This window comes from Centruroides vittatus, unplaced genomic scaffold (genome assembly GCF_030686945.1).
Source record: "Centruroides vittatus isolate TY-2023 unplaced genomic scaffold, ASM3068694v2 contig_5, whole genome shotgun sequence".
Classification (NCBI taxonomy): Eukaryota; Metazoa; Arthropoda; class Arachnida; order Scorpiones; family Buthidae; genus Centruroides; species Centruroides vittatus.
In genome coordinates, this window is record NW_027122286.1 from 1,435,819 (window position 1) to 1,460,129 (window position 24,311).

General features: G+C 30.6%; 1 protein-coding gene across 1 annotated transcript in view; it reads right to left on the reverse strand.

Annotated features, from left to right (window-relative positions):
• The window catches only part of LOC136978208 (uncharacterized), a 175,635-nt gene extending 163,724 nt beyond the window's left edge, over window positions 1-11,911 (reverse strand). Inside the window, exon 1 of the mRNA XM_067273865.1 lies at window positions 11,546-11,911. Coding sequence (XP_067129966.1) covers window positions 11,546-11,776 — 231 coding nt within the window. The 5' untranslated portion in view covers window positions 11,777-11,911. The remainder of the gene's footprint in view (window positions 1-11,545) is intronic.
• Between the last annotated feature and the right edge of the window lie 12,400 nt (window positions 11,912-24,311).

Genomic DNA, 24,311 nt, shown 5'->3' on the forward strand with positions numbered 1-24,311 from the left:
AGTTCCTTCCTATGTAGCCAGAACCGCATATCTGTTAAACAGGACTAAATTCAGTAACGCAGAATGCTAAGTAAGAAATGTAACAGAAGGACAGAGCTAAAGAGTGTTCAGAGTAGAATAAGTTAAGACTTATTGTGTGCAAAAATGGTGAATGATAATCATCATAATTTTATGATAAAATAAATTATCATAATTACAATAATTTTATGACTATTATAAAAGCATATTTAGTCCAGCAGGAGCTTCCATCTTGCTAATCATATGACAAAACAAAAACAATGGCATCACTAGTAGAAGGTTAGCATAGATAAAACAAGCTGACTGAAGTAGTCAGAAATCCAGCAGTGGCAGGAGATTAGTAGTAGTTAGAAATACGTTCAGCATCATTGCATAGCTAAGAAATAATTCTGCAATACTGAACACAGGTATTTCAATGAAACTAGTGTCCACAGTTTGTTTTAATGATTACTGTACAACCAAAGTATAAAACGTAGGCTTTTTGCATGATTGCTGTCATACAACATTTACTGGAGGAAAATGTAACATTGTCATAAGTATAACAGAACTGGTTTGCATTGTTACACACTCTTATGCAGCATATTTCCAACACATTAAATGTAGAATAACACAAAAAGATTTCCTTAATACACAACACAAATACAAAGAAGTAAAAAATAATTCAGTAACTGAATCCTAGCATAATTCAACTTGCTTTTCAATCTGCTCATGCATCCTATCCCCTTCCAAAGCACAGACACAGCTCATGCACTGAAGGTCAGCAGCTACCTCCACATTCACCCAGACACACAGAACAGTCCAATTTCAAAAAAGTACAAATGAAGTTGTAGTTCAAGAATAAACACTTTATATTAAAACTTGCATGTCAGACAGAATATCAACGAAAACAAATTCAGTGTCACTCATTAAGTTGTAATCTAAGATGTCAGGAGATTTATAAACTGTAACAGTATATGCAGATGTGAAATAATAAATAAATTGTAACAAATATGGAAAAAAATAGTTTTCATTTTTCAGCATTTTTTGACTTTTCCCTAACTTCCAAACAAAAACCAATCCTGCATTTTCAATGTCATTTTCATGTTCAGCACCATAAAATCAGGTAAAATTACTTAATTATGTCTCTATTACAAATAATTTGCTTTTTGTAGCAGTGTTATTAAACTACTTTCCAAGCTTATATTAAAATTACAGTGGAATCCCATTTATACAGCTCAAAGAAAACCAGGCCTAATTCAGATAATTTGGAAAATTTGTTAATGACATAAATAACACAATTTATGTACATTTTATTTTGTATTTCTAATTTCTTCTCCATCGTAACAACCACTTTCTTTTAGATGTCATTTTCATAAAGTTTACTTCACAAAGTAGTGAAAGTGACTGAAACTCAGCAAAACAATAGTAGCTATAGGAGTTGAGTAAATAAAAACTTGCAAGGTTAGCATATCACTCCGAGTATTGACCCTGCTCCACCAAATGGCACTAGAGTACAAAGGGAATGTATCTTAATCATAAGTAGTTGGACACTCAGTAGTCACTGAGATGTCTGAACATTAAAAGTCAGACTGAGTTGGATGCTCAGGCTCTGGAAGTACAACCCAATGAAAACCAGCCTTCCTTGCTCTCAAGTCCAACTCTGTAACGTCTACATACAATTTTTGTGCAGCCTGTACTGCACTAGAGTACTCTACCATTGAAAGGTATTGCTCATACTTTATCAGTCAGTGAGGTCCCACACCCCTAGATAAGAGGAATCCACTGGACTATAGGTCGAAGAGACCCAAAAGAGTTTCCATCAATTCCTTTAGTCTCTCTAAGTTTCCTTTACTTGCTGCAAGCATTCAAAGTACTTGGTCTCAGGGCTTGTTCCAATCAATATGATTAGCCTGACCAGCTTGGGACCTGGATGGTGTAGGATCCACTGAGATGCTCTTGTAAGAGCCATAAATTTGGCCTGGAACAGAGACACCTCTTCATTCAGCTGACTGACAAATCATATGCTATAACTCCATCATTATAGACACAATACACAGCACCTACTTGGCTGCCATCTTTTGAACCATTGGTGTAGATCTCAACACCACTTAGTGTCAGTTCACTAATATCCTAGTCAATTCCAACCCTTTTGGCTTGGGTGGATGCTCCATATGTCTGATTGACACAAGAGCTTTTTGGCTGGGAACATCTGATTACAGTGTTTCGCCTCTTTTCCTTCAACTGTTGTTCTGTAGAAGATTGTCTCCTGGCTGACCATCAGGTGCAAAAGTAGCAGTCCAGCAAAGACCAGAGCTGCATCTGTAGACACAGTTCTGTACACTTTAGTGACCCATAGGGTGGCAGATCTCTGAATACTTAGAAGCATCCTGCTTTGCTTTGCATTGGTAGTCTTTCACCAAATACCAATTTGGAACGGCACGCGGTTGCCCAACGTACTCGATCGTTTAAATTACGGAACACGTTCCATTTATTTATGCTGTTCGATTATCAAATCCAGAATTGGCCTGAGGAAGAGCCCAGGAGGGGCAATGAAAACGTTCGCCATTTAGAAAAATAGTTCGCACCGGTTATCGGTTTTAGAAGGTATTTAAATTTTTTTCTGCAAATACCACAGATCATGCACTCCAGAGCCATTTTGTAGATGGTACAAATTGCTTCACTGCTTAAGCCATAATAGTATTCCTGTCTAGCCAGTCTCAATAATGCTGCTATCACAAGGTTTGTTCTGTCTCAAACATTCCTCGGACTTGCAAGGTTATGAATAAAAAAAAACTTAAAGATAAATGGGGTTCCACTATATTAGTTTAGAGTTCTCTGAGTAAACTGACTAGGTTAATAATAAAAGCAAACTAGTTGCATCTGCCTGACAGTGCTCTGGCTTTTGAGGGGTGGGATTTGCTGAAGTTGAGTTGGAAGAGTAAAATAAAAACAATGGTTTTAGAAACTAAAATGTGCATTTATTGACCTCAGTATTTACAATAAAACTGCAAAACAAAAAAATTGCTCAAGCTAAAGTTAACAGGGGATGAGATCCCAACTTGTTTGTGTCAGGCTAAACATTGTACTTTTGCCACTTCACCACACCTGAACCATTGTACATTTCTCAAATCTCTCTTCAGTGGTATCATCTGCAAAATAAGAATCTACAGAATCTTTAATTTGATACTGCCCATCAGCAGCCAAGTGAATAAAACTACTGAACACTAATAGTTATTTGCGGGTTTTAAACCTCACGAATGGGCTGCCTATAAGTTTTCTGGGTTTTCTTCACATAAAAAATCCTTTCAAGAGGCATCCTCTTCAGTAGATTGCCCATGTGCCATAAACAAATAGGTTTCAAATTAGTTTGGTTTAAACTGTATTTTTAGCCCCAGTCATTTACTCAAACTAACTCAGAAAACCAAAACACTCTTTCAATTAATATACAGATTATAATGCTAATATTTGTGTCTTTTTAATAAACATCAAAAATACCTTAAAAATTACATTAATCTCTGACGTTTTTGGCTGTATTTAACCAATCTTCTTCAGAATAAACTTACAAAATGAACGATGGTTGTGTTTGAATACAAAATTTAAAACATTCCAGAATAAGGTGTCCAATACTAACAATTTAAATGTTAATATTTGACCTTATAAGTTACAAAAATACAATATATTAACTCAAAAAAATATAACTAAATAAACAAAAATATATGTGCAATATAAAATATACAAGAATAATACAATACTAATAATCCATAACAAATAACTAAAAACAATAATAAAATAGTAAAACATTAAAAATTTAAGATATTTTTGGAGTATTTTACTCTTCAGTACTGCATTTCTCAGCAGTTACACATTTTTGTTAATGATAAAAAATAACAGCATCAAGTGAGGAGTTCTAAAGAATAAGATGTCTAAGTTAAACTTTGATGTTTATGAAGTGAGTAATGCTTAAATGTTAAATATGCTTGAGTAAAGGGAATATCCATAACCATAAAACCTATCTGATGTCCATAATAAAAAAAACCTAACTGAAAAAGTTATCTAAGTATTAGATAGGTCTACCTTATTCCATAGAACTAAGTACTCACTTTTTGAACCTTTGTATCCGGTATTCAGACTTGAAGATTTGGTAATTCCATAGAACTCCTCAGTTATGATCCTTTTGTTATATTTTTAAGTTTTTTACTTTTAAATGATTACTAAAGTAAATTTTAAACATCATTTTAATAATTATAAAAATAGCAAATACTTTGTAGTATGAAAATATTAATCTATTTCACTTGTTAGGTTTGTTAACTAAGAAAAGCAATATATTAGCTAGACAAGTCTCTTTTTCTATCAATATACAAAACTTACATTTAAATTCTAGTTTTTCAAAATTTGTAATTTGTTAGTTTCACTTAATTACAAATTTTATAAAAATTAACATTTGAATTATTTTCTAAAGATGGTTTGTAAATGAAAAGGTTTTTATGTTATTTCAGAAAGTATTTCAAATTTTTGTGATGTTTAAGACATTCATTTTGTAAGATAACACAGTTTATCTTACAAAATTAAGCTATAATTATCTTTGATCATTGCACTAATTCCTTTTCTTATTAATACTATACTAACTGCATTTCATACTAATTTTAGACATAACCATATCAGTCATTCATGGCACCAACTGGGACAACTCAGATCTCAGTGTCCACATTCCTCCATGGCTTTCAACCAGCTTATACTTTAATCCTGACATGGCATGTGTATATACACACATACACACACTTCTTACCATGCCATATATATTTATAATAAACATAATGAACCCAATAATTATTTCAAATATCAAACAAACAGCTGAATTCTTTTATCAGGCTATTAAGGCTAAATAATTACAAAATAATTTGGCACAAAATAGAAAGGTTAGGCTGCCATCTCTTATTAAATTTAATAATTATAAATAAATAAATATTTAAAGTAATTATTGGGTTAGTTATACTTATTATTATTATTAATATACATTTACATATATATATATATATGGGTTGTTTGGAAAGTAATTTCGTTTTTTTATTACTAGAGGAATTAGATGTATTTTTATCAGCCAATTTGATTTTAAACCACATTTTCATTATATACTTCAACAGCTGACATTTTAAGGCTTATTTGTAAAAAATTTTGTTTGATTCTGTACAATTGTTTTTTTTCAGTGACCCATCAAATATAGAAAATCGAAAGCATCATTTTCGGCATAGTTTACTTTTTTATAACTAACAAATCAAAATGCTGTTCAAACAAGAAAAAAATTGTGGTATATGTTTGGAGAAGATGTATTGAGAGAAAGACAGTGCCAAAACTGGTTTGCAAAATTTTAATATCGAAGATACACCACATTCTGGACGGCCATTTGAAGCCAATGAAAACAAAGTAAAAGTACTGATTGAAGCAATCTGCTGTATAACAACACGTAAAATCATTAAGAGATTAAATCTGTAAAATTGAACCGTTTGTTATTACTTAAAACGAATTGGTTTCGTTTCAAAGCTCGATATATGGGTTCCACATGTTATTAACAAGAGATGCTCTCTATGGTTGGATTTTAAAGAAATTTTTTTTTTGAGCTTTTACCAGACAATTTAACAATTGATTTGAAAGTGTACTGCTATCAAGTAAACAAATTGAGTAATATCATCAAACAGAAAAGGCCAGAATTGATCAACAAACAAGTGTAGTGTTTTACCATAATAATGCCAAATTTCACACAAGTTTGTTAACTGGTCAGAAACTGTTATAGCTTAGATGGGATGTGTTATCACACCAACCATATTTGCCAGATTGGGCACACTCAGATTATTACTTGTTCCGGTCTATATAAAATTTTTTTTAACTGTAAGACATTTACTTGAAATGACAATGTCAAAAATCACTTGGATCAGTTTTTTGTAAACAACAATCAAAACTTTTATGAATGTGAAATCATGCTACTACCAGAAACAATGACAACAGGTATTTGACCAAATTGGTCAATATATAATTCAATAAAATATTTATTTAGTGTAAGAATATTGCATGTATTTTTCTATAGAAAAAACGAAATTACTTTCCGAACAACCCAAAATATATATATATATATATAATGCTGGGATTAAGGTGTAAGCTGGCTAAGAGCTGTGGGCACTAAATTACTCCCAGCACTGAGTGACCAATATAGTTATATTTAAATAATTCTTAATTAGCTTGTAAGCAAAGATCAGGCAGAGATCTGGGTAGCATAACTGGCAATGCATCTGCACAGTAAGCAGGAGTTGAGTTTGAGTCCTGCTCAAAGCTGATTTTTCCTTATCGACTGCATTGATAACTTTTTATTTGTATGCAGAATATGTTCTTTATCATGCAACTCATTAGTCATCATATGATAAACAAAATCTTTCAGTACAAATGAATTTTTAAGCTTCATATTTTCAGTCAACATAAAAATTATGACACATCATACATTCCAATTAATACTATTGTTTTTATGAATATTCATAAATTATCCAATATTTAAAACAAGTTTTAGTTGTATTACTTTCTATTATAAGTAAAGATTTACTTGTACAACTTTTATTACAAATTTTACTTCAAATGTCATTATTTCAGATTATAATTTATTTACAGTAATTTATAAGATATATTTATTTATTTCTATTTATTTAGATATCTTTGTAATATTGTTTAATATACTGTGTCAATTATACAAACTATAATAGAATTATATTGAAAAACTAGCTGACCCGGCAAACGTTGTTTTGCCATATAAATTATTTCTAGGTAATTTCTAGTAATTTTAATAAAATAGGAATAATTAATAGTTAATATGAGAGTTACACTGAGATAGCAAAATGATAATTGTAAACGTTACTAATACACTTGATGCATAAACAATAATGATGGCCGAAAACTGTGCAGGGAGTGAGAGAAGTCTTATTGTGTGAGAGAAACAAGAGACCGGCTTCGGTCTCATCCCTACTCTGTGCTGTTTACTGGGAAGTGACGCCGGTATAGTCTGGCAAATGAGTATCACTCACCAGTAAAAGCACGGAAAATTTTAAAAATCTAACATTGGTAACACTAAATATATATCAGGAATAAACTTTAATAATAAAAATAAATGTTTATTTTTATAAAAAAAAATTTAGATTTGCCATAAGCTCAGGGAAATTTTAATCGAAATAGAGTGAAAAACATTTACAAAAAAGACAATAATTGATCAGTTATCGAGCGGGATGAAAAATGATTAAATTACTAAAATGGCTATTAAAAAATAGGGGTTGGTGATAAAAGGGTAAAAATTTAGGGTTGTATGTATTTTTTAATGCCACATTATAGAAAAATAAAAACAAAAATTTTGTCCAAAAATTAAAAAAAAAATGTTAAGGTGAACAACCCTTATCACTTAGTGGTATGAAAAATAGATAGTAGCCGATTCTCAGACCTACTGAATATGCATATAAAATTTGGTAAAAATCAGTAAAGCCGTTTCGGAGGAGTAAGGTAACTAACATTGTGACACGAGAATTTTATATATAAGAAGTTCATTAAAAGCAGACCAAAGTAAACCAAATGAATAACAAAATAAAATAAATAAAAATATTAAAATACTAAATGTACTAAAAAGTTTGAATTTAAAACTGAAAATATTTATTCTTAGATATCTTTAAACTATTATCATTTTTGGATAAAATCTACTGTAACAGACATTTATACAAACAGCTTCTATTACTAAACAATTACATAACTAATAACCAATTATACAATATTAAAACACTCAAATTGGCTGGATTTAACTGTTTCTTAACTTTATTCAATGCTAACATTTTTGGTCATTTTTAATTGCCATCTTCAGGCTACACATAGAATAACAAAATCCTGATTGGAATGGAACAAAATTATGGAACACAAACTCAAGTTATATTTTATGTGTAACCTAAAGACAGCCAAAAATGTTGACATTGAACAAGTTAAATTTGCTGGATTTAAAGGTTTATCTAGAATGTATTGATTACATATGTTATTCTTAGACTTAGAATATCAAAATTATTATTTAAAACAAAATAAAGCTGAAATTTAGACAAATATAAGCACTATCTTATTTGTGTTTGTTAAAATTATTATAATTTATTATACATATATATAATACAGTAGTCCCATACAACGTGCAAATAAAACAAGCAACAACCCTCCAATTTTGTCGATCAGAGGTATACTTTTTTTTTTCAACTTATAGGCCAAGGTTTAAACTTTCATAAATCATGTGATAATGCAGGTTTCGATAACGCAATTTCCTATAATAAGTAACGAATCCCCTGCATTGTACAGAACTCCACTGTAATCTAATCTAAAATATTCTATAATATTTATATGAAATAGGCCTATTATAGAATATTTTTAGGATTTAAAGAAAAACATTATTATTTACAGAAAAACTTTCAAAACTAAACTACTGACTTCATACTTTCAATCATTTGTGTGGACATTTTTGTTGAATAAGAAAACAGCACAGATATATCCACAGTATAGAATATTATAGATAATATATTCTTTATAGATTAATATAATGATATATAGATAATTAATTTTTACTATATATAATTTATATAGCAAAAAAATAAAAATATTGTGTGCAGTAAAGTCTAATGTATATATAAATGTATAAATATTTTCTCATATAAAGATATACGAGCATATATATTAATTCTTACAATACAGCATAATGTATGAATTATAAAAAAAATTTTAAAAATAATGAATTATTATGAGTTGGATTGGTTTATGATTCATCTATATATATATATATTATATATTTATTGATAGTATTTAAGACTGAAAATATAGGCTATTTAATATATTAAAAAAAACTACTTTTAATTCTTGTAATTTTGTTTAATTTTTGTATATTAATACATTAAGTAAATTTACAAAATAATGATCGTCAATAATAATTAATATACCTGTATATATAAAAAAAATACTTTATGATGTACTTTTACTCTTAATTCATACAGTTTCTACAATTACAATATGTTATAAATTTAGCTTATATTAATCTTTAAAAAGTCCTTATTTCAAATACTTCAATATATTAATTTTTAAATGATCTGACATTAAATTTATTATAAGACCTAAAACATTTCTAAAAACACTATTATGGTAATTATATATAATCTATAAACCATTTTTATGACTTTCTTCTCTCATCTATTAAAAAGTACAATATGTTCAATTTAGCATCATTTTAAAAGATGAATACATAATCAATATAAATTTGTTATTCATTCTTTAAAAATATTTTTTTGATTTTTTTTCAATAGAAGAAAATAAATTTAAACAACTTTAAAATGTCAATTTATTACATTTAAAAGATTTTCAGAACTTTATTATTCAATTACTTATGAAAAAATTATTTTATCATAAGTAATTTAATAAAGATCACGATATTTTAATTTGAGAAAAAACATTTTTCATTTATTAGAATCATACTTCAAAAATCTTAAATGATTAAAAACTTATCTGATTGTTTGTTTGTGTTTGTGTGTGTATTATACAATATTGTTAACATTATCACATATTTTTCACTAATATTAAAATTTTGAAATATTTTAACTTGTTTTAATTTCATAAAAGAGAAAAGAAGACTTAACAAGACTATGACATGAATTTTCAATAGAGTAATTCGTTTTAATGTATGAATTTGGAAAAAAAATACATTTTATCTGTATTTGCATATCAAATTGAAGTTTAAAACAGTATAAGCATATTTTAATCTATTAAATATATAAATCATAAAATCAGTATTAGAATTTTCAAATCAATCATCATCAATTAGTTATAAAGTGTTAATCATTCCCAAAATTCCAAATAAAAACAAATCTTTGAAAACCAATTTAAAGTATTTTTCCATAAGCTTTAATTTTAAACACAAAATCTGATTTATAATTAGTGTTTCACTTTTTTTATTTTTTTAATTAAATCCCATATAAGTACTTCAAATTAAACTAAAGTTAAAATTACCAAGAAAAAGACTTAACAAAAGATATTACATTATATTATTACAGTAGATCAAATCATTTTTCAGAAAAATAATTATAGCTTATTGAATATATTTAGAAAAACATTTTTTTCCATTTTTGACAATTGATACTTCATTATTCTAAAATTTCATAAACCTATTACATACTACACTCTAATATAAAATGAAATGAATAAAAATTATTAAAACACCAATTTACTAATTCATAGAAACTATCATTTAAGATTATTTAATCTGATAATATAGTGGAAAATATAAATTCTTTAGCTAATCAGAATATTTTTTTTTATATTAATTTTAGGATCATAGCTACATGATACTATTCAATACTACTACTTAATCCTCAACAAAACTTATTTATTTAGCACATTAAATACAGTGTCCAAATATGTAATAGTAATACTGTATGTAAACTTGTCTCGTTTAAAATAGCTTGTTTGCCCATCTGTATTAAAAGATTTAAGACATTATAATTTAAGTTATTGAAATTGCAAAAATCTGCAACAAGTAAAGAATATTTCAATATATATCAAGATAATACAATCTTCAGTTGAGTGATGATTCTCAAAAAACAATTTTTAAATTTTAACAAATATTTATTTTTTTATATTGTAAGATGTTAATTTAATTCAGTATTCAAAAAGTATTTACAATAAACAAAAATAAATTAATGATAAAACATTTTGAATGTTATAGATAAGATATTGGAAACTATCATCATCTTAACACATTAATTTCATTAAAAATATTATGATCAAATTTGATAATTAATAATTGATCAAAAAGTAGATAAGATAATAAGTGAAGTTATAATCAAATTGTTATGAAATAAATTTAAATATAAGCTATAAATTAATAAAGATTGAATTATGATTTAATAATTTTTTACTTTATATTATAATTTCATCACACAGATTTTTTTAATTTTTTAATATGTAAACAAACTTTTTTACACAAAATGTTAACTACAATAGAAATAAATCTGTAAACAAATTATTTACATAAATTTAATACCTATGTATTTTGAAACAAAGAAATCATGTATTTTATGTAAACAAAATGTTTATTTAATCTTTAAATTATATAATGTATAAATATTATGTTATGATTTTTGAAACAGAATATATGATAGGTCTCTATGTAAAAGCTCATTTTACTACAAAGGATCATCAGATTTATATAAAAGAGAATGCACTTTTCTATATGAAATTAATGAATGAATTAAGGAATATGAAAGATATCAATGATTGAGATATTTTACAGGAAGAATCTTATATGAGAAATCGAATTTAAGCATAGAGAAGGTAAAGAGAGCGCATCAAACCTTAGCATAATAATTCGCATTTCGACCGTTCGGATTTTCCCCCTCTACAAAGTGCACGCTATCGATTTCCTCATCTCTTTTAACAGAACTGCATTAGGACTAAATCTACAGTGGAATTTTTACTATGATAGGTGCATTAAATTTATTTTGGTTGTTTTTACCTTTTGAGAATAGCATCTTTGGTAGCAATGTCCTTCTTGCCTCCAAGTTGGGGGAGACTCCACAACCTTTCGGAGGATGCCCTCCTTTTGCAACTTATACAATACGCTATTCACTAATTTTTTGGGCTGTCTCATCGCACGGCATAAATCAATGGTCCGAATATCTTGATTAGGGTGACTGCCAAAATATTCGACCACTTGATGTTTCAGTCCATCGGTCATAGTAGCCATCTTTAGGGGGAGGGGAGCAAAGTCTCTTTCCTCTCCTCGTCTGCTCAAAGGATGACCAGCGCCACCAATGTTCACAGATCTTCACCCAATTTCCCTCCGCCAGCTTGCAATTTCCTGTCAATGCTAGCAATTTCCCTAAAAAATTTATATCGCTTTTAAATAAAATATTAAAAATAATAATAAGTATTATTAATTATGAAATTTTCTTAAATATAAAAATATAAATTTGAATTTAACTTAAATAATACATATATATTTTTAAATAATTTTTTAAAAAGTAATAACTAGAGAGTTTATTAGTATTTATAAAATATAAATTAAGAAAAATTACCATTTACCCTGGTTAAAAGTTTTAAAATTATTATTACTTAATTGACAGTTGCGTTCAGAAATCGTTAAAATTTCCCCGAAACCAGGGAAATATCCTCGATATATGAACATCGAGTAAAACCTCTACTGTGTGACGTAATCAAGGTACGTCACTATGCGCACTTTTCCGAACATAAGCAGACGATCTCGGTGCAGTGTTTTCCGATTTTTGTTGAAGTTTAATCGAAATCGATTATTTTTTTATTATTATTATTAACATATTTCTTTATTAATTATCGTTTATGCATAATGATTACTTTACATTAAAATGCAAAGAATAAATTCGTAATAAAATTTAAACAATTGAAAAAGTAAAAAATAAAAAGAAAAGAAAAATGAATTTAATAATTACAGAAAAATTCTATTTATTTAATGCATACAAATAAATTATTTATTTTTTTTTTATTTAAAATATTTTAATGTTGTAATAAAAAGCACGTTATATTTTTCTACATAATACTTCTAAATAACCACTGTATATATAAACTATATAATACAATTAAATGTCGTCTTTTATTTTTAACATGAATTTCGTATTTATTATAGTCAAAATTTTCGATATTCGGCTTTAAAATGAAAGCAAACGCCGCATCGTGAGTTAAAAATGCCTGAAATAAGGATATTATTTAATAAAAAATTTATTAATAATAATTTTTAATTAGATTGAAATTATAGATTTTCTCTACAATGTAATGAAGTTTTAAAGTACAGTACATATTACTCTTTTAATTTTATTTTTAAACCAAGAAATCTTTTAATATTCAAATATTTGTTATTATTTATTTATTTTATACTGTTTGCATTATATAACTATCGGAAAGATTTTTTTTAAATATCAATCTTAATTTTTAGTTATTAATTTCTTTTAACTTGTTCTTAGAATTAAAATTATTATTTTAAAAAAATTTTAAAGAAATCTTTTATTTAAAAAATCCTTTAAAAATGTCTGGAAAAACATATATACAGTATATTTATTTATGTAATAAATAAATATATTTTAACAAATAATAAAAATATAATAATTTAAATAAAATAATTTTAAAATTATTTCAATTATTTTAATTAATTTTTATTAAATAAAACTTTTAAATTATTTAATAATTTTTCAGTTTTTTTAAATATATTAGAAAATATGAGCAATAATTTTTATTACAATTAACTTTTTTAGCCATCTTTATATAGGTTTGTTTGATTTGTATTATATATAGCCTACATACTGCATATATATATTTTACCATCTGCTCTAGAGATACAAAGGACCTTTTAATCAAGCCCATCATGAACTCTGCCGGGTGTTGAGGGATTGGGTCCGACATATCGGAGCAGACCACTCCCACAAATTTCCTGGAGTTTTTCGTGATCTACATGGGAGAGAGGAGACATATCCCCACCAATATCTTTGTGCTAGCAAATTGTTTGCCTCCCAACGTATTTTCATTTTGTACCATACTACAAAAATTAAAAGTAAAAATCAATACTGTACACAACAAATACACCTTATTTTGTATATACACTGAAAACCTGACAATGCGAAATTTTTCTTACTCATTGTCGTTGGCTCGCCTCCCAGTTATACCAATCGACCAGTCCAGATTGACGGGCAGATGGCCGAATGGTAAGGTGTCAGCATATCGCTCGGGGATCCAGGATCGAATGTGATGGGTCGAAAAATTAGAGGAATTTTTCGGGGTAGTTCGTTCTGGATATATCGGATCCAGCCATCATCCGGCTGCTCCGTTGAGGGCCTGCCCAAACCCATAATGGGCTTGATAAAAAGACCCTTTTGGTGCCCGCAGGGTGGAAAAAGTAGAAGAGAATGAAGGGAAAAAATCCATCCGGATTCATTCTCGGGTTCCTCAGAATAAAAGCGGCTAAGCTGATGTCTTAACCGCTTTGGCCATCCGGCCGTCAAATCTAACGTACTGTACAAAGAAGAAAGTTTGTTAGTTTGTTCTATAAATATTTCAACACGGTTTGAGCAAATGCGATAAAACTTTTCAGCAACCATCCTCTCATCCAGAAGGAGGTCAACGACTACTTTTGATCGAATTATAACTTCAACCCCCGCCCTCAACAGCCCCTCTTTCTATCTGACCGTCGGATGGTGGCGTTCGAATAGGAAAATTATTTGGCCTAATACAGAGTTACTAGCGAGCACCAAATGTATTTTTTTGGGTTTTAGAAACTATCGAGTTTAGATACTTGTCCACTTTTTACGAAATTTGATTGGTTGACCGATTACCATTTCATGTCCGGCTGTGAATGGTATCTATACGTTAGAAAAATTAGAAAAAATTTGGATGTCTTGAATTATCTTCTCATGCAGGCGAAGTCAACGACTATTTTCTGTTGAAAAACATCAATTTTCAGTCTACCCGACAATGAAATTACGTAATTTCATTGGTCAGGTAGATTCCGTACCATCCGAGTATTGCGATAAACATGACTAGGTTGGCTAAAATAACCAAATTGTTAATATAGTTTCATTTTAATGTTTGTTGTTCTTACCCGGGCAGTGCTAGACTTTTTACCCGGGCAGTGCTAGACATATTTGCTAGGTATATTATAATTAAGCTATTTTAATTTAGACTATTTTTTAAATAAGCAAACTTTATATTATCAGTTGAAATAAATCACATAATTTTTATATAATAATATTTTACATAATAAAAACGTAATAAAATTTAATACTTTAATGTTTAATATAATATATAGTATAATAAATTCTTTTCAGTTTTTGTAAAACTTTTAAAAATATTAGCAAATATTCTAATGATTTTCGTTTGTAAAATTAATTTTTTCTAACTTTTACTATATTATAATTATTTTTAATTCTTAGTATTTTTTAAATAAGTAAAATTTATGATATAAGAAGCAATAAATTACATAGAAGAATATGGATTCAAATGATAAATGCTATTCAGTTCGTATTTATCACATTCATACCGATAATATTCATTTTGTTTCGTTAATGTCTTTCGTTTCATATTGAATGGATTCTCAAAATCAATTTTTTAAATAAGCAGATACGTAGAGGTGGAAGGATAAAATGTCACAAGGCTTTCTAAGATCTGAAAGAAGATATAAAATTTCTCTGAAAATTGCAATGATTATTATATTATATATTATATTATTATATTCTGATATTAATTAAGCATTCCTGTTAAAATTAATGTAATGAGGAAATAATTCGTTCTACAGAGAACTTCGTATTTAAAAAATGGAAATTCAGGCCTACTGGTATTTTAAGAAGAAGTAAATCTACACTAAGTTTAAACTTAAATCGTCAACTAGGATATATCTATTATTAGGACTTATACTGGATAACTAGTTCTGCAAATTAAGTAAACAAAGTCAGAAAAACAGTCTTTATTTATCATCTGTGATTTCTTCTGCTGTATTTCCTGTTCTCTGCATTTCCCAGTTCGCCAAAATTTCGGCTATAAATTATTAAAAATTTTGTTTATTAAATTAAAATTAAGGACACAAAGACATTTAAATTTCTATACTAAGTTTGCTTGGTAGTCTACCTTTCTCTTCGTTTTCTGTAGATTTCCTTATTGCTTTGAGCCCTATTTATTTTAAAATACTTCGGAGACCTTTGAAATAAGTTTAATTCTAAGATAATAAGGAAAATTCGGAAGGATTTATGATACGAGTCTGTGGTTAAGCCTGTATTTCACATTGTTCTAAGTCTAGAAGAGATGAAAACTGATTTTTATTCCCTTTTTATTCCTAATGAGGAGACACTACCTTAAAAGTTTTCAAATAGAGAAGTTTTTAAATATGCAAAAATATATTTTTTGTTATTTTATTTATATTTATTTTTATAATAGTCATGTGATATTTAATCTAATAACTTTCAAGTATCGTATACAAAGGTATGGAATATTTGAATATGCATGTTATATATATACAACATGTATATTCAAATATTTCATATATATATATATATGAATAATATATATATAAACTTTATAGTGTTTCACAAATAAATTTAGCAACGGAACTTACGGCATTCTTGCTCTGCCACTGCTATGAGGTTACAATTCATATCAAGAGACAATAACCTAGCTACGTGGAAAATTATATATTATATATATAGTGTTACATAAAGTTTATATTTTTATTAAGTTTATTAATAAAGCGAGCCTTGAAAGGCCGATCCACATACATTACACTGTCTGCTGCTAGTTAGATTTTTCCACCGGCTATATCTTAGGGCTTCACGCTTTTAAATTTGTTACTATACAGCAGAGGTAGAAGGGCTTCGAATAAGAAGCTCTTCTACCTCTGCCGAATAGTACAAAGCCATATAGGGCTTATGATCACAATAAGTTTAAACTTTGATAGCATTTATTTTAAAAAAGTACGAAGATATACAATACATTAGATTAATTTGTAATATTAATAAGAAAATACTTTATAAACTTGCAAAACAATCAAACTAATACATCAGGAGACATATTTGATTCTTATTAAAAAAATTAAAAAATAAAATTATTTTATTACTTAAATAAATAAAAATATTGCTATCACTATTAGTTTAACATTCGCTAAAACACAATATAAAAATAAAAATGTATTGATAAGATACTAAACTAAGTAACTGAATTATTTACGCGTATTAAAAAGAAGTTTGAAAAGAGAAAAATGAAAAAATTGAAAACTCTTAGAGCAGTTTCCTCGATTTTTTTTATTTTTATTTGTTTATTTTTTTCCAACACGACTAATCTGAATATCATAAAACATAATCAACACGATTCACCTGAATATATATTTAAAAAAACAAAACATTCTTGATAATGAGAAAACTCTCACATAAATAAAAAGTTGTTGCGATTCGCATCATATTCTAAATAGATTTGATTTATTATTTTGTTAGTAACACGAAGCAATTAATGATAACAGTACATAAATTATGCGTGACGAAAACAGCAAGTAAAATTATACATTAGAATAAATTTGTAAAAGCTTTATGATATAGGCTTATACAGTAGAATCCGCATATTGTAATCATCGATATTGTTATCAGTCGTTTAGCATTAGTCAGAATTAGCATGAATCAAAGCAAGTTATTAATACTTATTATTGTATTGATTATAATAACATTAGCAAAATAATAGTTATAATGAGTAAAACTTCAATATATATTAAAATACATTTTTAAAATATAAATTAAAGTTTTAAAATGTATATATATTTTAATTGTTTGAACGTGTCCTTTTAATATCAGAGTCAATAAAATAAGAATTTGCTTAATGTTTATAGTCAGTTATTATTATCAGTAAAGACGGGTCTCAAAATGATTGCATTATGTGGTTTCTATTGTGTTTTGCGCAATTAATAAGTACATAAGTATCAATTTAAAATAATAAAAATGTTGATATCCCTCAATTAATGAAGAATCAATTTTCATGTGAGATAATATAATAGACAAGTTTACAATATTCTGTTACACTTTTGTGTAACATTGACTAAATATCGCACTTTTACGTTTATATATTAAATACATAAACATAAAAGTATGACTTCTGATTCCAGTTTTCTGACCACAAGCTCACAGAGGTCTCCTGCGACTGGGCTTCCCATAGGTACACCTCGTTGTTGTTGGTACGTAATGCCGTTGAATTTAAAGAACGAGTTAAAGCAGATCAGGTGTGCCATTTCTAGGATGTCAGATTGTAACGTGCTGTCTTGAGTGATGTTCATAAGTGTATCCCTTATTGCGCAAAATACCGGTGGGAGTTTGATAGAAGGATATAAAGATTTAAAGTCTAGTACGGTTATAAATTTCGGAGGTGTTGGTAACCGTTTGAGTGTATTGGCAAGATCTGCCGGGTTGGTAACGGTGTGCGGATACCCTTGCAGGTGAGGAATAAGTAACTTGTGAGTGGCTTTTTCTAATAGGAACGTGGGTGCTCTGGCCTTGTCCACCACCGGTCTGAGTTCTTTTCCGGGTTTATGAGTTTTCGCGAAGGCAAACATTCTGGGGGTATCCGGTGCAGGTGTAACGATGTTGTGGAAGCCCATCCGTTTCGCTAGTTTCGAGGTGGCGAAGCGTTTCATCCTGGCTTGGAGGTTACTGATGGCACTGGGGTCGGCGGTGTTACTTTGGGTGGCTTGTATGTGATTCTGTAACATGGAGTTGTAGGTGTCCCTTTTCAAGAGGACTAAGGAGTTGCCTTTGTCAGCTCTGATGAGGGTGATATTATTTTTGCGCATCCAGGAGCGAGTCCGTTCGACCTTGTTTCTTATTTGTGTTTGGTCTCTCGATGTCTTATGGTTTTTGAGAGTATGGGTAATTTTCCACCTGTAGAATTCTTTCTCAACGGCCGGGGAACCTGCTAGAAGAGCTTCGATTTCCGGGATGTTGTCGATTTTATCGACGATGGGATGCGGAGCATATTTGGGGCCTAATTGCAGTACTTCGGTGACGTATGAAGGAGGTTTGATGTTGTCCCACATGATGAAGGGGAACGATGGCGTGGTTGCCTGGTGTGGTGATTGAATTTTTCTAATCCACCGTAATTTATTAAGGTATTTCTTCTTGTAGGAAGTGGATAGCTTTGCCTGTATTTCAACGAGTCTGGCATTTTCTTTTTTTAAAGAATCCTTGCTGCGGTCGTATAGAGCGTCTTCTATACGTATCAATTGTGCCAATGCAGAAAAGATGAGTTTTCTGGTTGTTCTAATGGCTCTGTTTAAGCACATACTCTGGACTTTCTGAAGTAAGGGTTCGTTTCCGGGTGGTAACTTGATTTTGAATATCGACATCGGAAGCAAATTATTTCTTTTACATTGGGATAGGAATTCCAATCTGGCTCTGGCCCTAGTTAGGGTGATGAGCGTACGTTGGTAGTTGCTAGCCGGCATCGCTAATTAGACAAAATATATAAAGGAACAACACCGGAGTGAAAATAAATTAAAACCAACAACTGTAGTGCCTTTGACCGGTGTGCTTCTCTCCTCTTTCTCTGTAAAACGCAAACGTTTTCGAACCTCGTTGGTTCTTCCTCAGGCGTAACGGAATTCTGTTTTACAAAATTTTAGAAAAAATTTGCATTCTGGAACGCTGTCGCGTGTAGCCGATGTCGTCATATTAGACTTGCGCGATGTGAGTATAGCGCTACGTCAGGGATCTGTTGAGAAAGGCTTCCCAAGCCGATGATAAGATGATCTCCTTTTTAAAATTGATGCAGTGCGTGTTACTGCGGGTGTTGAGTAAGATGTATATAGCTTCAAGCCATTTGAGGTGATCTTGTCGAAACGTGGGGTGAGGCCGGATGGCCGAGCGGTCAAGGTGGCAGCCTACCGCTCTGGGGGACCCGGGATCGAATCCGAACGGGTCGAATAATCCCAGGAATTTTTCGGGGGGTGGTCCGTTCGAATATGTCGGGCCCCGTCCCTCGCCACCCGGTCGCCCCGTTGTGGGCCTGGCCGAACCCATAATGGGCCTACTAAAAGAGGCCCTCTTAGTGCCCACAGGGCGGAAAGAGTTAAAAAAAAAAAAAAAAAACGTGGGGTGAAATCCTCACAGAGAAAGAGGAGAGAAGCACACCGGTCAAAGGCACTACAGTTGTTGGTTTTAATTTATTTTCACTCCGGTGTTGTTCCTTTATATATTTTGTCTAATTAGCGATGCCGGCTAGCAACTACCAACGTACGCTCATCACCCTAACTAGGGCCAGAGCCAGATTGGAATTCCTATCCCAATGTAAAAGAAATAATTTGCTTCCGATGTCGATATTCAAAATCAAGTTACCACCCGGAAACGAACCCTTACTTCAGAAAGTCCAGAGTATGTGCTTAAACAGAGCCATTAGAACAACCAGAAAACTCATCTTTTCTGCATTGGCACAATTGATACGTATAGAAGACGCTCTATACGACCGCAGCAAGGATTCTTTAAAAAAAGAAAATGCCAGACTCGTTGAAATACAGGCAAAGCTATCCACTTCCTACAAGAAGAAATACCTTAATAAATTACGGTGGATTAGAAAAATTCAATCACCACACCAGGCAACCACGCCATCGTTCCCCTTCATCACGTGGGACAACATCAAACCTCCTTCATACGTCACCGAAGTACTGCAATTAGGCCCCAAATATGCTCCGCATCCCATCGTCGATAAAATCGACAACATCCCGGAAATCGAAGCTCTTCTAGCAGGTTCCCCGGCCGTTGAGAAAGAATTCTACAGGTGGAAAATTACCCATACTCTCAAAAACCATAAGACATCGAGAGACCAAACACAAATAAGAAACAAGGTCGAACGGACTCGCTCCTGGATGCGCAAAAATAATATCACCCTCATCAGAGCTGACAAAGGCAACTCCTTAGTCCTCTTGAAAAGGGACACCTACAACTCCATGTTACAGAATCACATACAAGCCACCCAAAGTAACACCGCCGACCCCAGTGCCATCAGTAACCTCCAAGCCAGGATGAAACGCTTCGCCACCTCGAAACTAGCGAAACGGATGGGCTTCCACAACATCGTTACACCTGCACCGGATACCCCCAGAATGTTTGCCTTCGCGAAAACTCATAAACCCGGAAAAGAACTCAGACCGGTGGTGGACAAGGCCAGAGCACCCACGTTCCTATTAGAAAAAGCCACTCACAAGTTACTTATTCCTCACCTGCAAGGGTATCCGCACACCGTTACCAACCCGGCAGATCTTGCCAATACACTCAAACGGTTACCAACACCTCCGAAATTTATAACCGTACTAGACTTTAAATCTTTATATCCTTCTATCAAACTCCCACCGGTATTTTGCGCAATAAGGGATACACTTATGAACATCACTCAAGACAGCACGTTACAATCTGACATCCTAGAAATGGCACACCTGATCTGCTTTAACTCGTTCTTTAAATTCAACGGCATTACGTACCAACAACAACGAAGTGTACCTATGGGAAGCCCAGTCGCAGGAGACCTCTGTGAGCTTGTGGTCAGAAAACTGGAATCAGAAGTCATTTCTTCTCAACGCTCACATATCCTCCTTTACCAAAGGTATATTGATGATATAAAAGTATGACATTTAGAAATGTAATTTCAGCAATTTACACTTGCATGTTCAATAGCGTTAATTAGTAATTTGTTATGGAAGTACATTATGAAAAATATTATAATTATTTAATATGTATATTTTTGTTAATTAACGCTGAATAATATTTTACAATTAATAATTTATAATACTGTATTTTATTTTAGAAAAATAATTATACTTTGTACATACAGCATACACAATTTATAGGACTGAAAAAGTTAAATGAAGCTTGGGTCATTAAAATTGTAGGGTCCCATTCCTCTCTAAAAGTCATAACCTGGACCGCCACAAGTTGGTTTTCAGAAAGGCACCGCACACCCGGACGCCATCGTCAAGGGAGACACAAAAAGATTATCCTAATTAAGTGCCTGATTTGAATTATGAAATAACAACAAATGGAAAAAATACTACGTTAATAAAGAAGAATTAAAACATCCAGCGGTCCAAGTTTTAACGCTTGCATTAGACTGTTTAGATTTATAGTACTGCACAATCAGATGTGTGAGAAGTGATGAGTTTCTTGTCCGGAGAGAAATAAATTTGTATGCACGAATATATAACGTTCATACCATCTAAACTCAATTGAAAGAAGTTTAGATGGTGGTAAAAAAATAGGAATTCACGATATATTCGCACTAATTCGTGAGGTGCGCAAAAATATAACTCGCACGCGGGCGCGAGATAGCTTAGCGGCAGTGTTGACCATAACAATATTTGAATAAACACATCTTTCAACACTTGTCAAAAGAAATTGTAACTCACTAGTTATCTTAATTTTTACATAAAAGACTAAATTTGGGGTCTATAGACCTATATCACGATCTTGGCAAAGTCCCCTGCTGGAAACTCCTTTATCTGCGGCTTATATAAATATAAAAATACACAATTTATAAATTTTGAAACTTCTATTTGTCCATCACAAAAGATTTTTTAAGTGAATCATTTATTAAAGTAAGAGATTCATTCAACCCGAAATAAATATTTCACCAAGAAAAATGTTTTTATTGTACTGTAGTCCCTCGTTATATCGCGCTTGTTGACAGGCAAAGCAAAAGCGCGATATATCCGGCGGCGCGATGTAACCGAGTACCAAAAATCCATAGCAAGCATGATTTGTTTTACTAAATAGATTATGCATGCTATGGAATCTCTATCTTCTATTCTTTCATCGCAAGTGTTTCCGATATAAAATAAGCTTAGTTTTTCAATACTGAATTTTATTCGTGGTTATTAATTGACGTTTACGTGAACATCGATACTACGAACGCCCATTTAGCATTATTGTTTCTTTAACAAGGATATTTAAAGACAAATACTGTCGATACAAAAACAAAATATCATTTGGAAATTTTATTGTACAGTACTATATTTCATAATAAATCTCTTATTAAAAGTCTGTGTAATTTATATTTTTCAATAGGAATAATAAATACAGTAATTTAAAATTTAAAAAATAAATATTGAACATGTAATAGAACATCAAAACTTATAAAATTAGAGTAAAAATTCTCTAAAAAGCAAAATAAAGTTTGTACTGTATAAAAATTTTAGAACTTTCCTTTCAGAAATAAAGAAATCTTTTTCTTACACATCACGCGATGAATTCGAAATTTCACACCTTTATGTGAATTGACACGATATCGTCAATTCACATAATGGTGTGAAATTTCGAATTCACAGTTTGTTTGTTTGTTTTGTTAAGTTACACTTGGGCGATCTGCCTAGGGGTATGCCTTCCGGGAGGTCTTTTTAAAGGTAACTGGCCCCTATTCAGGAGTTACAGACGTGGAGAAAGCCTGTAAAACTCGACGTGGCCAGCTCGTCCTAGCGATGAGTGAACCCACGACCGAACTCCCAGTGTTCAGGGAATGGAGCCGCTCGGCCACTGGTGGTCCCATCGAATTCACAGAAACTTGTAAATGGGGAGACAGTATTTAAAATCACAAATAAACAACTTTTAATATCAAAAGGAAACATAAGTAATAATTGATCTGTCCACTTGTTTTGCGTATTTAGATCTTGAGGAATTTATTGCTTCGCCTGAAGGGGTGGTTTCAAGGACAATGGTAAGGATAAAATACCGTATTTCGTTGCAAAAACAAATTCAATGGAATTGATAATTTACAATTTATTGACTCAAGTGCTTTTAAAATTTGGGGATAAAAAAAAGCGCGATATAACGAAGGGCTACTCTAAAATTATATTTGTTTATTACAATACTGAAAATTCGCGTCATTATGTTTTAACATCAAAATGCAAAAAGGAAGACTATTTCTAAATTTGTTCTCAGTTTAAAATAAATGTTATGTAAGTTATTTCTTCGAACTAATCGTACTGATTAAATACAAAGTCGACAAGAAAGCACTGTATTCGATTAATACGTGAGAAAGAAACAGAAAAGCCAAGGCTGTATCCCTGGAGTCAGGAGACTCCAGGGATACAGCCTTGGATCAGGTCCCTAGATCCCTATACAAGGGTCAAGAAACCTACTGTATACAGTCCAAGTCAGAATCTCTATAATAAAATTTTAATTGTGAAGTTTGGGAAATCTATTTATGTAATTTTAAATGCACAGAGGAAAAAAAAAATAAATGTAATAACCGAGAGCATTACGTCAAAAGAAGGTATCAGATGGGTCTAGTGGCCCTAGCCCTAGGGCCCGTGATTACACTCCACAATCCTGATTTAATAGTTACATGTCTTAAGATTAAGTGGTTAAGATTTATGGAGAGTATAGAAAAAAAAATATACGAAAATGTTCTTATCACATCAGAGAAAAAGTAATGAATATTTTTTCAAAATTTATTTATTATAAGAAATTATTATTGAAAATATTTAATTTGTAGTAAAAATAAAATTCTTTTTGTGTTTTTTTTTTCTTATTTTAAATCTGCATCTTTTAAGGATAGTTTTCTTGGCGTCCTTTCATCGTGTCATATGTGAGCAAAGAAAGCATGCGATAAAATTGATGGAAATATACAAATGTTAGTAGTAATAATAATATATTATTTTTTAATAAAATATATTCTATATTACTCGCAATTCGGTTTAAACAGATGTATGTATGTATATATATATATATATAAATTCTATTTTTTTTTCA